Source organism: Streptopelia decaocto, assembly GCF_964273445.1.
Source record: "Streptopelia decaocto genome assembly, chromosome: 3".
NCBI classification, from domain to species: domain Eukaryota; kingdom Metazoa; phylum Chordata; class Aves; order Columbiformes; family Columbidae; genus Streptopelia; species Streptopelia decaocto.
Window position 1 is genome coordinate 47,226,136 of NC_138656.1, and position 13,019 is coordinate 47,239,154.

At 38.4% G+C, this 13,019-nt stretch overlaps 1 protein-coding gene across 3 annotated transcripts; it reads right to left on the reverse strand.

Annotated features, from left to right (window-relative positions):
• Nucleotides 1-579: 579 nt before the first annotated feature.
• CCR6 (C-C motif chemokine receptor 6) lies at nt 580-10,782 on the reverse strand. 3 transcript variants are annotated; one of them, XM_082047888.1, is made up of 4 exons: nt 10,704-10,782; nt 7,423-7,529; nt 4,301-4,386; nt 580-3,362 (listed from the first exon to the last, which is right to left on the reverse strand). In XM_082047888.1, exons 3-4 carry the CDS (start codon nt 4,307-4,309, stop codon nt 2,280-2,282), a joined length of 1,092 nt encoding a protein of 363 aa, XP_081904014.1. In that variant the 5' UTR covers nt 4,310-4,386; nt 7,423-7,529; nt 10,704-10,782; the 3' UTR covers nt 580-2,279. The 3 variants fall into 3 exon arrangements, with proteins under 3 accessions (XP_081904014.1, XP_081904015.1, XP_081904016.1); XM_082047889.1 differs by lacking the exon at nt 10,704-10,782 and adding an exon at nt 9,101-9,196; XM_082047890.1 differs by lacking the exons at nt 7,423-7,529; nt 10,704-10,782 and adding an exon at nt 6,589-6,686.
• Nucleotides 10,783-13,019: the final 2,237 nt, after the last annotated feature.

Genomic DNA, 13,019 nt, shown 5'->3' on the forward strand with positions numbered 1-13,019 from the left:
CCCACCACCACCCTTTCCAACATGTCAGGGTCCCTCAGGTTACCAGGGGTTGGTGATCTGCAAGGCAGTGTGGTGGGACCCTGTCCCACTGGGAACACCTTGGTGGCCAGTGGGACTGAGCTTTGCCCTCCTTTTGCTCCTCCCTCAACACTGACGAAGGATACACCTTCAGCCAGGAACCACTTCTTGACACTTATGGAGCACTCACCCTGCCCAGGGGCCATCCCTCTCCACTTAGGGTCTCTCAATGATCCTACTCCAGTGGGACTGTGACAGTGACAGGGTCAGCGACTGTGCCTTGGCTGCCATCTCCCCCCACAACCCCATCCTGGCAGCTGCTGGGGTGGCATTTGGGTTGTTTGGTGGCTGAAGGCCAATGCAGACGTGACGGCAGGGCCGGCAGGAAGATGTGGGTACACTTTTGAGCCTTGTAGGGCTCTGCCCAGGAGCCACCATGGGACTTGCTGGGCTTCAGTCGTGGACTTCCTGCCCTGGAGTACATCGCCTCATGCAGTCTTTGAGAGAAAGAGGTTACATCGTTCAGATATGAGAGATTTTGCACCAAATAAGGGAATGTTTCAAGGCATACCATGTAGCAAGAAATCCTTAGACCTGAAGGGATTTTTTGCTTCTGAGTTACTTTTTTATTTGTTGAATTCTCTTCTGGAAAATCTTCAGTGCTATATACAGCAAATGCATGCATCTGCATTTACATAATTTTTTATTATATTCTTGCCTAAGTTGTTATTCAGTCATGATAAATATATGCAATCTTGATCACACCTGGCCTTGACATTTAAAAACCTCACACTGCACTGCGAACAAGGATGGATTGCACCAGCCAAGGCAGTACTAGCGTCGTGCCATATCAATGCCCTTCCTCAAGGGATCTTCAGCTCCAGCACTAGCCTTCTTGGCCCTTTGCATTGCCACTGAATGGTGTGGTTAGTGATCCAAGCTCTGCTATCTCTTCAGCCATGAACTTAAAAGAACCACAACCAAAGTAAACAGCAAGCTGCAGATTGCATTAATTTACACAGCCGTAGGAGTGTAATGTCCTACACTAGAGCAAATCCACACACCATCATAAATATTCCTATATTCATAGTGAGTCAAATACTGACTCAGTAAAAATTCTGGCTGTATTAAGTCAGATTCTGGTTTTATTTTCAGATATAGTTCTTAATAGTTTCTGAAGATAATAAAGTAAATTTCATATATGCATATTTGTCCTAGTAAATCCATTCCTAAGGAAACTCTGTTAATGGTTAGCTAAATACCAAGAAACGCATCAAGTTTTGTCACCGATCAAGTTCCAACAAAAAGTGTTGGAATAATTGAAGTTCTGTACAGTTTGTTGCCTTCTATAAAGTAGAGTGTGAATTTCAGCTAGAAAGAAACAACTTTTTGCAGAGATGTTCACCAACTGATCAGCTTCGACAGATTCCAGCAGCTGAATCCTGTGCCAAACATAGAGAAGCATCTCTCAAGCAAAGCTCCATTCTCCGTTCAGAAGATAATTTCAGGAGATGTCAGAAAACCTTTGTGTGGATATTTCAGTGTTCTCCTTAATATTTTTCTTTTTTTTTTTTTTCTAGTATTCTTTTTAATAGACATGTCACTGTTGGCTTAGAACAGTATCAGCCTTGATGTAAGCAACTTCCGATGAGCAGGCGGAGTATAGAATACATACATACATACAAAGATGTATGAGACTTAACAGCCCAGCTATGTCAGCAGCCTTGAGCCTTTTTCTTCCTTTCTCTGTTTGCTTTCTTTGCCATGCTTTGCTCAAAATGCTGTATCTTTAAGTTAGTATTGCCACAGCGTGACCTGTCTGCAACAAAAGCACAGACCTACACTTATCTAAGATTTCCAGGTAGAAGTAATTAACAGAAACAACATAAATGTAGGTAGAATGAGCCTGAACATAACCTGATTCATTTACTTAGAATTTTTGGGATATTTCAGTGATGTAGGACAGATGAGATGCAGTTTTTCCTTAGAAAACAGGGTGGGTTCCTCTGTAAACTTCACTTTTCTGATAATTATAAGAGAGTGTACTTTAGAAGAGCATGAATGTTGAGGTGAATAAGATTTCAGTTTTCCACAGCACAGTGTTATTTTTTTATCTTAATTCTTTTTCTGAAAGGAGAGATCATGGGAGCTTCCTTAGAGGTGCAGAGAAGCCCAAATGACTTGCTGTCACAGGCACAGTGACACTGTTTTGGGTTGCTCGGTGAGAAGAGTCCTTTGGTAATAATGATGTTCAAATTGTATTACATAGTGAAAGAAGATGCATTGTCAGTCAGAATTTCGCTAGTCTGTCTTGAATGATAAATATCAGAGTTTGTCCTTGAACTACGTTTATTGTATTTCTTGTATCTCATGCACCATAGGTCCTTCATTATCTTCACAAAATAACTTCTGAACTTCACTCCAATGAAAGCATAGAGCACAGGGTTCACACAACAGTGTAAAAATGCTATGGCTTCAGTGGTGTATTTTGCATAGGCCATTATCTTTTCATTGTCACAAGATCTGCCCAGCTTGCCCATATTTATCGCTGTCACAAGAAGAACAATGTTATAAGGTACCTGGCAAACTAGGAAAACAGCTACAATTAATATGATCACACGTATTGCTTTGTTTCTTTTGGAATTCTGAGCTTGCTGTAAGGATTTGACAATGAATGTATAGCAAAAAATCATGAATAAGAAAGGTATAAAAAATCCAAATCCCACTTGCAGGCACAGCAGCAATGATTTCAGCATCGTGCTTTCAGACATTCTGTCAAATCTGTGATCACAAATCTCTTTGGTTTCATTGGTGAGGCTGTAACTTTCACTGTATAGAAAAGAGGAGCTAGAGATTAAAATTGATGATACCCACACAGCCAAACAAATGAATTTGCTATATGCGAGTGTTCTTGCTCTGAGTTTAAATGATTTTGTTGCTTGTACTATAGCAATGTACCGGTCCACACTGATAAAGGCCAAAAGTAACATGCCACAGCTGAAGTTGATTGCATAGATACCTCTGGTTATTTTGCAAATAAAATCACCAAAAATCCATTTGTCAGCAGCATAATTCACTGCCCACAGCGGGAGAGTGAGAACAAATAGTATGTCTGCTATGGCCATGTTGAAGAGGTACACATCCGTCATGGACTTGGTTCTTTCATATAAAGCAAAGGTCATCACTACAAAGATGTTACCAACTAGGCCGATGACACAAATCAATGAATACACAACTGGCAGAAATGATTTTGTGAAGTTCCTGACTTCCAGCTTAGAACAAGGTGGTGTGATTAAAGAAGCGTAGTCTGAATAATATGGATAATCTGCGGTACGAGGTTCTGTCTGTAAAAAAGAAGATCATCAGTTAACACGTAGGTGTTAATCTCTAATTTCTATATAGTAGGAAGTTGATAGATAACAAAGTCATACAAACACAAGGTACACTGGAAACTTTTTGAAAATAGTATAGAAGTGTTATATGGCTTGCTGATTTGTGACATTTCCCTTTTGATAACTGTAATGCTTCTGTCCAGTTCTTCCCATGCCTCAGCTTCAGGTCTGTATCAAAATATTACACAGTTGTTTCTTCCAACGCTACATGTTTTGCACTGTTTCCACCATCCATACACCCCAATTACAAGTGTATTTAACACTGTAGAGGAGACTTGAAACAACTTGGCAGTGCTAGATTAACAGTTGGACTTGATGATCTTTAAGGTCTTTTCCAACCTAAACAATTCTATGATCCTATAAATAACTAGAGAATTTCATAAAATCTTAATTAAAATAAGAACATGGAGATTATATTTTTGGATGGCCCTAAGGTTTCCATCTTTAAATACATTATGCAGAAAGGATTAGTCTGCTGTCAGATAACACTCACAGTGTAAAAGTTTGAATTTGAAGTAGAGGTCTAAGCTTGCTTTACCATCAAGAGCAGGGAACAGGCCTTACTAGTGTGTTATACTTTTCATACTAACAGAGCTTGGCTCAATCAAGCCCCAAAATGATTTCTTCTCTCCACTCAGCCAGACAGGCAATCCAGGATGACCATCCTGAGACACAGTTACCTGCACCATGGGCACCAAACCTGGACTTACATTAGGAGAGTGCAAAGCCAATAAACACTGCGCTTTTGCAGTAAACTCTGCTGTCAGAGCAAGTCTTCAGCCAATTACTCCTGAAATTAAGGCACTTGGACCACCAGCCTCGAAGAGCTGGGACTTCCAGATTCATTGCTTTGTTGATGTATTAATATAGTTTACCAGTTAGGTACTTACAAAATTCATTTTGGCAGTACACTTCTGAGGAAGAAAAATTGAGGAGAAAACTTGAGGAGAACTTCAAAATGCTTTCCCAAGGATTTCTGACAAGAAAATAAAGTAGATTGGATAGGGGAACAGCACAAGAAAAGTCAACAAGTAAAAAAAAGCCATAATTGTAAATGAAACATTTATTCAAAGAAAAATTGCATCACTTCAGGTATATCAACAGCACACAGGAGCACCTCAAAAAATCACACACCTCTGCAGCACAATGTGCAGTTGTGAGAAGTGGATGGTTTGTATCAGTATCATTAAGAGCATAGTCTTACATATGGCATGTTTATTCATTGAGCTGATAACATATGAGAAAGGCTCTTACTTCACATTGACTTTACACCACAATAAAATAAATTCAATTTTACTTTCAGAAACTCTGAAATGACAATCAGTGTACTGAGGGAAGTACTGACAAGTAAACAGCACTACCTTAGTATACTCCATAAAAGTAATATGGCACTTTAACTTTTATCTTTTTTTTGCTCTGGCATTTTATCAGTGTGTCTCAGCACTTTTAACATCACATTACTTCCCTTTTTTATTACACTAGTGGGGTAAATAAGAGTTCCAGGATAATTGCTTCTTACACTGCAAAGGAGAGTACATATGAACAGACTGGGCGCTAGTGTTGTTTTGGTTTTGTTCAGTGCACAGATCTTCATGTTATAGACTGCACTTTATTAAAATAATTTATTTTATTTATCACTGTAATACTTAAGTATTTTACAAATAGTAATTAAGTAATTTGCACAACACTCTGTGGTGAGGAGGCATGATTTCCTTTATTTTACAGGGAAGGAACCTGAGTACTGAGTCATTACAGTAAGTATGCACTCGAGCTGTTCAGTTTGAGACATTTGTCCCCCCTAACATCACTTTTAAGATTGCTTAGCATTATGAAGGACTTCAGTTATGTAAAGGTTTAAATCCATTGACACTGGTTGCAGCAAGGCTCAGATTCCTTCAAATCAGACCACAGAGTCTAAAGTCACAGATGGACAGATAAAATAAGGAACATGCCATTGGTAGTCACATGTGTGAAGCTGGGCTTAAATTACTCATTTAACCTCACACAGGAACTCATGGGTGGGAGATTTAGTTCCTCAGCATTTTTTTGCATGAGTTCAGTCCTCCTTTCCATTAGCTGCTCTGGGAGAACAGCACATACCAGCAAAGCAGGAATTGCAGGGACTGGACAACATTAGGTCCCATATTTGCTAAGGCTGTGCATGGCAATTTCGTCTAGAGTTTCTCTGCTTTTTGTTAGTTGTGCTGCTAACTAGGAAGTGCACATGGGTCAACTTTAAGTCTAGATAAACAAATCCTTCCTGTGCAGGAATTACCTGAATTTTTACAGAAGCAGATAATCTGTAAAAGTGGGGCAGATACAGTCCAGATATATCTGGGAAGTTGGGGAAGGGAGAGGACTGAACATTCTCCAAAAGCGTAATGAGGATGAGACTTGCTGCGACTCATGTGGGGAGGCTGGATTACGCCAGAAGGCTGCAGATGGGTATAGACCCATATGGCATGATGTTGAGCAAGCATCACAGCTTCTCTGGCTTTCCTGCTCTTTAAATAAATCTTTAACCACCTCTCCAGCTTCCTCTGCTGGCTTTCAAAGATGATTTCTAGAAGCTGCAGGAACATGACAGCCCGAAAGTGCTTGAGCATCTTCTGAAGCAAGCTTTAAACAACTCAAAGTGTGTCTCAGAAGTGAAAAGATGTATCAGGCAAGCAGGTAACTTGTACAGTTCACCTGTGGCTGTGGTCCCTGGCCCACCTTTGAGCAACTCTAGTCTCGATCTGCCACTTTACCCTCCTCTGATGCCATCCAGCCAGATGCTCATGCTCTTGCTTGTTAACAGCATTAAAGGGGTATTTCTCTAGGTTACTATTTTAGAAACTGTTATTTTACTAATGCAAGAAAAATGACTTTCCAGGTATTTGTCATTCGTATCTTTCTAGGACATACATGGTTTAATATACAAAGGGAGCCTGACAGTATATATTCTCTACATAACAGCCGGTCTTCATTCCTCTTAGCCAAAACCACTGTCATATATCAGTATAACATGTAGAAAGAAGAAGACAGAGTGAAGGCATTTAGAAGAAAGGGAGCGTGGGTATTTCCTACAGCCTGCAAGGAGGGATAAGAAAAGAGATGTCTTCAGAACAGCACTGAAGAAGGGTTCTCTAGTCCCCAGAAGAGCTCAGCAGAAAGCCCCTAGGGAACAACTACTCACCGTGGGAGAGATGTCCTGGTGCTATGAGAATCCACAAAGGCACCACCACTCACACATTTATTTACAAAAGGACTTCCACTGTCCAGCAAAAGCGTATTGAGGATGGTTGGTATGAAAGGAGAGAAGGACTCAAACTGAAACCAGAATTGTAGAGGTCAGATCATCTCTTGAGATGATTTCCTTCTATGAATTTGAAACAGCATTCAATGAAGCTGTTAAAAGGCGCACTGGTTGCAAAGGAAGTTGAATCAGAAATCCTATAAACACAATTTTCTTTTCTATTTAAATCTTCCTAATGGTCTTTCAATAGGCACCTTTGTAATTTATAATCTGTATATTTATGGCTTTATTTAACATTAATGTATTAGGTAATTATAAAAAAGTCCATATGTACTAGGTTGGGTGTGTGTTCTAAAATTGTTTATATACTATATATGGGCACATGTCTATTCATGTGCACACAAACTTAATTATGTTTTGAATATTAAATATTTAAGCCTTACATTTTTTTAGGTTACTGTTTTCCACTTCATCCACTCTACCATGTTTCCTTCCACTATGAAAGCAATATATGTGTACTCAAAAGTAAGACTAAACTGCAATCTTAAATAGAGATACAGTTTTGAATTATAGAAGCAAAAGATAACAGATAAAGAAAGACCTCAGGAAAAAGACAGATTTCTGTAAGGAAAAAAATTCTCAGTGCTTGGAGGGAATCAAGTGCTTTTTAAGCTTTGCTGACCATTGTAAGTACACTCTTACTGACATGTTCGGTTTAATATATTCATCACACATGCACACATAATAGATTGCATACTTTATTTTAGTACTTACCAGATTTGAAAATTGTCTGAAGATCAGGTGAAAGAAAATGTGTGATTCTGTTACATTCTTTTGTGTCTTCCTCAAGCACATGTACCATCAGTCTCAACAGGAGTACACTTTAATTCAAAAAACAAGAAATAACAGCATTAGTTAAAGGTACAGAGTTAAACTGAAATAATCACCACTTCCTCCTGACAAGCATTAACAATAACCCACTTTTTTACGTAAAGGAAAATATTTAACCTTATCTGTGCTGGAAATATGCAAGCTGGAGGGAAGCCATTTACTAATTAAGCTACCTACTGATACTGTTTTTGAAATAATCAAGTTAACATTTGAACCATAAAAAGCAGGGTGTTAATTGTCACTGTGCTCAGAATACATCTGGAGTGACGGTCTGTTTTTGCAAAGAATGCTCTTAATGTCATGTAGATGAGCAGTTTAATCATTAATAATTTCAGTCAACAAGATCACTTACAGTAGAACTGCAAAACTGAGACAAGTGTTAATTACTGAATTGAATAATAGCTGTTTCTTGAAGAAAAAGTAATAATCTTGTATATGTCATGGTGCACATTATCCAAATGTTTTGCCTGAACTGCTAACTCAAAAGTATGCAAATGCCCAGGTAAAGAAGGAAAATGTAATTGTATTTGCCTGTTTGTTCATATCTGTTCTTGAAGTTAGTTAGAACTAGACATGAAAATATTTCATGTTATGATTCTTGAATTTTAAAAGCTATAAGTGTTTCTTTTCCAGACCTTAGATATCTGCATTAGCAGGAAAAGCCAAAACTAGTAAAAAAACTTTCAAACTTGTTTCATTTAGAAATTGTGTGTATGAACTTTCAGTTGCAGCTTGTGATGTCATTAGAGACAACAGATGGCACTCATACAGGCAGCCTTGGAAGATATGATTAAATTAATACACCACTGACCCTAAAGAAACGCAGGATGATGGATGTCACACTTGTCTTCTTTTCAAAACTAAGCACATCACAGTAGCAGTGGCTCCCTAGCAGTGTAAGCATGGTGCTGCTTTCCACTAGCCATATCCAGTGAATGGAACAAAAATGCTGCACAGCGTCAAAATGTGACTTGGTAGGTTTAAAGTATCATGTCATAATGACTTGCAATCATGTAAGCAGGCACTTTGCATTTTCTCTCTGCCTGATTTTCATAGGACCCAAGACCTTGACTTCAGCTATGACAAAATCCCAACATATTTGCATAGAACAACACAGAGATACCTAAAAACCCTGAAATGCGAGTCTTGTTTTTCCTATATGCATGTGCATATGTGGACACAGTGCATGCATGTTTTGATTCTTACTGCTGAAAAGCAATCTCCACTGTCTGATGCACACAAAGTAAAAAAAGTGTGAAATCTCTCAGGCTTCTGACTCCAATAACTTCAATGGGCTCACTATAAGGTTAATCTGGCCTCTATATTGCTGTTTGGACTAAACCGTTCCCTGTCATCACAGATCTGGGGAAAGTTATTATTAAATCCATAAAATAGTTGACCATTTGAAATATGGTTTGGTAAAGTCCAGTTACATGGAGGGAAGAAGATGTGTGAGTTTCAGTGCAGAGAACAGATAAAGATAGAAGACCAGGAAAAAATAATTTTAGCAGACAACTAAGATTATTTCTCTTTTAAATTTCTATTGGTAGATCAAACTTACAGCCGCAGTTAGGGGGCCAGGGTGCAACAATGGCCAGAAGACAGACTCCTGCTAGCTGCAAGGATATCAAAGGACAATTTATGAGACAGATGTTTTTCTCCACAGGTCTCTGCATCTGGCTGCCCTCAGAAGTAAGACATGGCACTGAATGGACCTGTGGTCTGTGGGACAGTTCTTGTATTCTTAGCAGTCACCACGCTCAACCGTGTATCTGAAGCAGTCCAGATGTAGTGATTTGCAGCAGTTGCTGAAGGAAACCTTTGTTTTGATCAGGCTGTGAAGATGAGTGAGGAGAGCTGAGCTGTTGGTCAATGTGTGAGGGCGGCACAGCAGCAGGGCTGTGAGCGGGGAGGGTGCAGCAGCAATGATGTGGTAGAAGGTGCTAAACAACTGCACTTTATTTTGGCTTTCTACATTAAGATGATCGGCAAGGTGCCCAGATTTTGTGAATCTTTCGAGACATCCTGAATCACAACAGTTAAGTACTTTTCACTATATTATTTATTTCATAATTCATAACAATTTCCATCATTAAAACTTCACAAGTTTTCCTTCTACCCTTTTAACATTTGCTAAGAGGTGCTTTTAATTATTTTTAACTACAGTTTTGTACTGTTCCACTAACTTGCTGTTATTTGCATGTCAAAATATAGTAATGGAAATAATCTAGTTGACTTGGGCTTCAGATGAGAGTCATAAGATGTTTTCCGGACTTTCTGGAAAGAAAATATAAGTTTCATTTTAAAATCTTCTGTCGCTCAGTGCTGCAAGGACCCGTACATTTATTCTTGATAAGCTGAGATGCATATACGTTTTGTAAAACACAGCTATATATGACAGCTGAGATCCTGTTTATGGAGAACGCATTTTTCTGTCTAAATGCTGTCTGAAGCAAACAACTGATTCCTGCTCACAGTGTCTGAAATTTTGAAACATGGGCTCAAATCCTGTTTAAACCAGCAGAATTAGAGTAAGTGCACATTCTATGTCAGTAAAAGAATTTGCTGGTATTTCATTGTGGCCCACTTCGCTGTGAATCTTTCAAATGCTTTTTTACCATAAGCCTGGGACTGCATCTTGCAAAGCAAACTTAATTACGCAAAGACAGACCTAGTCCATAGCAGTCATGTAAGCAGCAAATAATGAGCAATAGAAGCAGAAATTCCCTCTCTATCAAAAAAAACCAACGGATGACTTCAAATCACCAACCAAGTCCATGATGATTGTAGTCCTTATTCAAGCAAGCATTTCTGCTACTAGTAACAGCTTCCAGCATCTCATTCAGATAACAACTTACTTTTGGAATTTTAACAGATTAGACTGTGAAACAGCAGAATATTATATTTCACGGAATGAGAGTCAGTAACAGATAGATCAGATTTTTAATGCTTAATTAAAAGATGAATCGGAATTTTAGCTTATCCATTACAAAAACTGTTGCTCATCTTGTTCCGTATTCAGGTATTCTCTAATTTAAATGTATTCCATGCTTTTAGTCTGCAACATATGCAATATTCAGCATGAATAACAGTTTTTCAGAAGGTGAAGAGTTCACCATGGTGGTAAATGCCAAAGCTAATACAAGGTAACTAGTCTAACTTACCTTCTCGGCACATTTTCTTTTGACCTAGTTACAAAGCACAGGCAGCCTTCCTTGCAGACACTTTCTGCTTCACCTTCACGCTGTGGCAAGTGACAAGGGTTTTTTTCTTTTTAAGACAACTACTTGAAAATTTGCATATTATGCAAATGAAGCCCCCACATGTAGTTAGTTTTTGTTCATATCTTATAGCCTTGAAAGGAATCTACTCTCATTTAGCTAATATGGTTATTGTGGTTTCTCAAATCTCACCACATGTTAGTTTTCTGTGCCACTAATTAAGGAAAGAAAATAATGAAAGATAAGGAAAACAAAACCACCATGTGAGTTATTCCAGAATCCACAAGTTTCTTCTGGAATGACTCAGGTTATTGTTTGGGTTGGGTTTGGATTGTTTTTTTTTTTAATTCTAAAAGAAAGGCAGAACACACACCACACACTGTTCCATTCTGCTTTAATGTTCATGCAGTTAAATCTAGATTAATCTAATCTTATCCAATAATCCAGCCATCCACTGAGGTTCTGCTCTCTCCATCATTCTTTTGGGCTACAAAATATAAACTATATGTATTTAAATTCAGGTTGCTTGTATCACCTATTTAATTTTTTATCATTACCATCCTATACTGTCAATATATTTTTTTTCTCATTAATTCTTTCAAACTTTCCTTATATTGTTTGCATCTGGCTTTTCACTCCCTTTCAAACATGCTTTTTCTGGGTTTGGTGTTTCTGTATTTAGTTTTCTGTTCTGCCTCTTTCTTCCTCTTTCTTTGATCAGGTTTTACAGATTTCTCTTATTTCCATCTCTTGTTATCTTCATAACCTCTCTCCAGCATTACATTTGTAGCACCACTCACTTGCTTCCCTTTTGATCTTTTTAGTTTGTATTTTCAGCCTCACTCCCACCTGATTCCATCTACCCCCTCATGTCAGACACAGCCCTCTGCACACATTGTGAGGTGTCAGGGACTGAAATAACTTAATCCCAGCACTGACATACATCCCACATTGACTGGTGTCCATCAATGTTTTAATTACTTCATCCCCTCTGTCAAACCAGTTAGAGAAGACAGAGCCCTCCCAAAGCCTTCTACAGGGTTTTTGCCTAGGGGGCAAATAGGGCTCAGGAGATTAAATGAGTGAAGTTTTTAAACAGAGCAGTTGGGAAGGAGAAGGACTGCATAACCAGTGTTTAGCCCCTAGCCCAAAACACATTATTGCATTTGTAAAACCTCACAACCCACTAGTTTTCTTCCACCAATGTATCTTCTCTATAGTACAAAAATGAAGGGTGATTTAAAAAAAAAAAAAAAATTATGGGAAACAATTTGCAGGTCATGTGAAAATGGTGAAAAGCTCAGAGGTGCTTTCTTCTCATGCTGAACATGGAATTTCTGAAGGAGGAGCACAGTCATACTCAGAGCACTCCTCTGCTTCACTGCAGCATCACTTCTTAGAACCAGCCTAGGTCCTAGCTGGCCTAGCTTCCAGAAAGAAGAATAAAGAACAGTAAATGCATCTACCAATTGATAATCACTAGATTCAGAAAAGCTGTTTAAAAATATTTTATTTTCTTGGAGAAAACGTTGATGAAAACAAAACGTTTAAACAAAAAATTGTTTATGCTTTTATTATCTTTTGTAGCCTGAGCTTACCAATCAGACTACATTTCTTAGCTTTGGATAGAGAAAGTAGGCAATGAATAATATCATTCCAAGGTCTAAGGCTTCACAGAAGCCTAGACAGGAAACGGATTGGAATTCATAAGAAACAAAAATGCCCTTGAGATATAGGAGCAGCATTTTCAAATTTTTCGTTCTTTCATTAAAAAGTTTCTGCGATAGTAGACATTCTGAGGGAAAAATCTGGTTTATTGAAATAATTCTTTTCTCTGTTAAGAAACAACTTGCACAGACAATTTCCTATCAGTTATACTCCTGTAATTTAAGAACTTTACCTGAATTATATCATATTTGGTCTGTTTCCTACAATTGCCCTCCAGCTGCTTATCTTAAATAGGTTTAAGAACCATATCTGGTGAAAGCATCTCCCAAGGTTATGATGAACAGAATGATACAGCCTTTGTATTGCCAAGGTGCAATGGAATGAAGATGACAGATATTTGTATTCTCTCTTATCTACCTACTTTGCCTAGAAGAAACTATTTTATGGACCAAAAAATATATGTTTGCTCCTGAAATCCCAAGGAAGAAAGTGTAACACAAGTCCCAGTCTCTTAGTCTCCACTACCTGTGCAATGCTCTGCATACAGGTGTGCATTGCCCAGACATTTTCTTTTCCTCAGTGGGAAAAGAT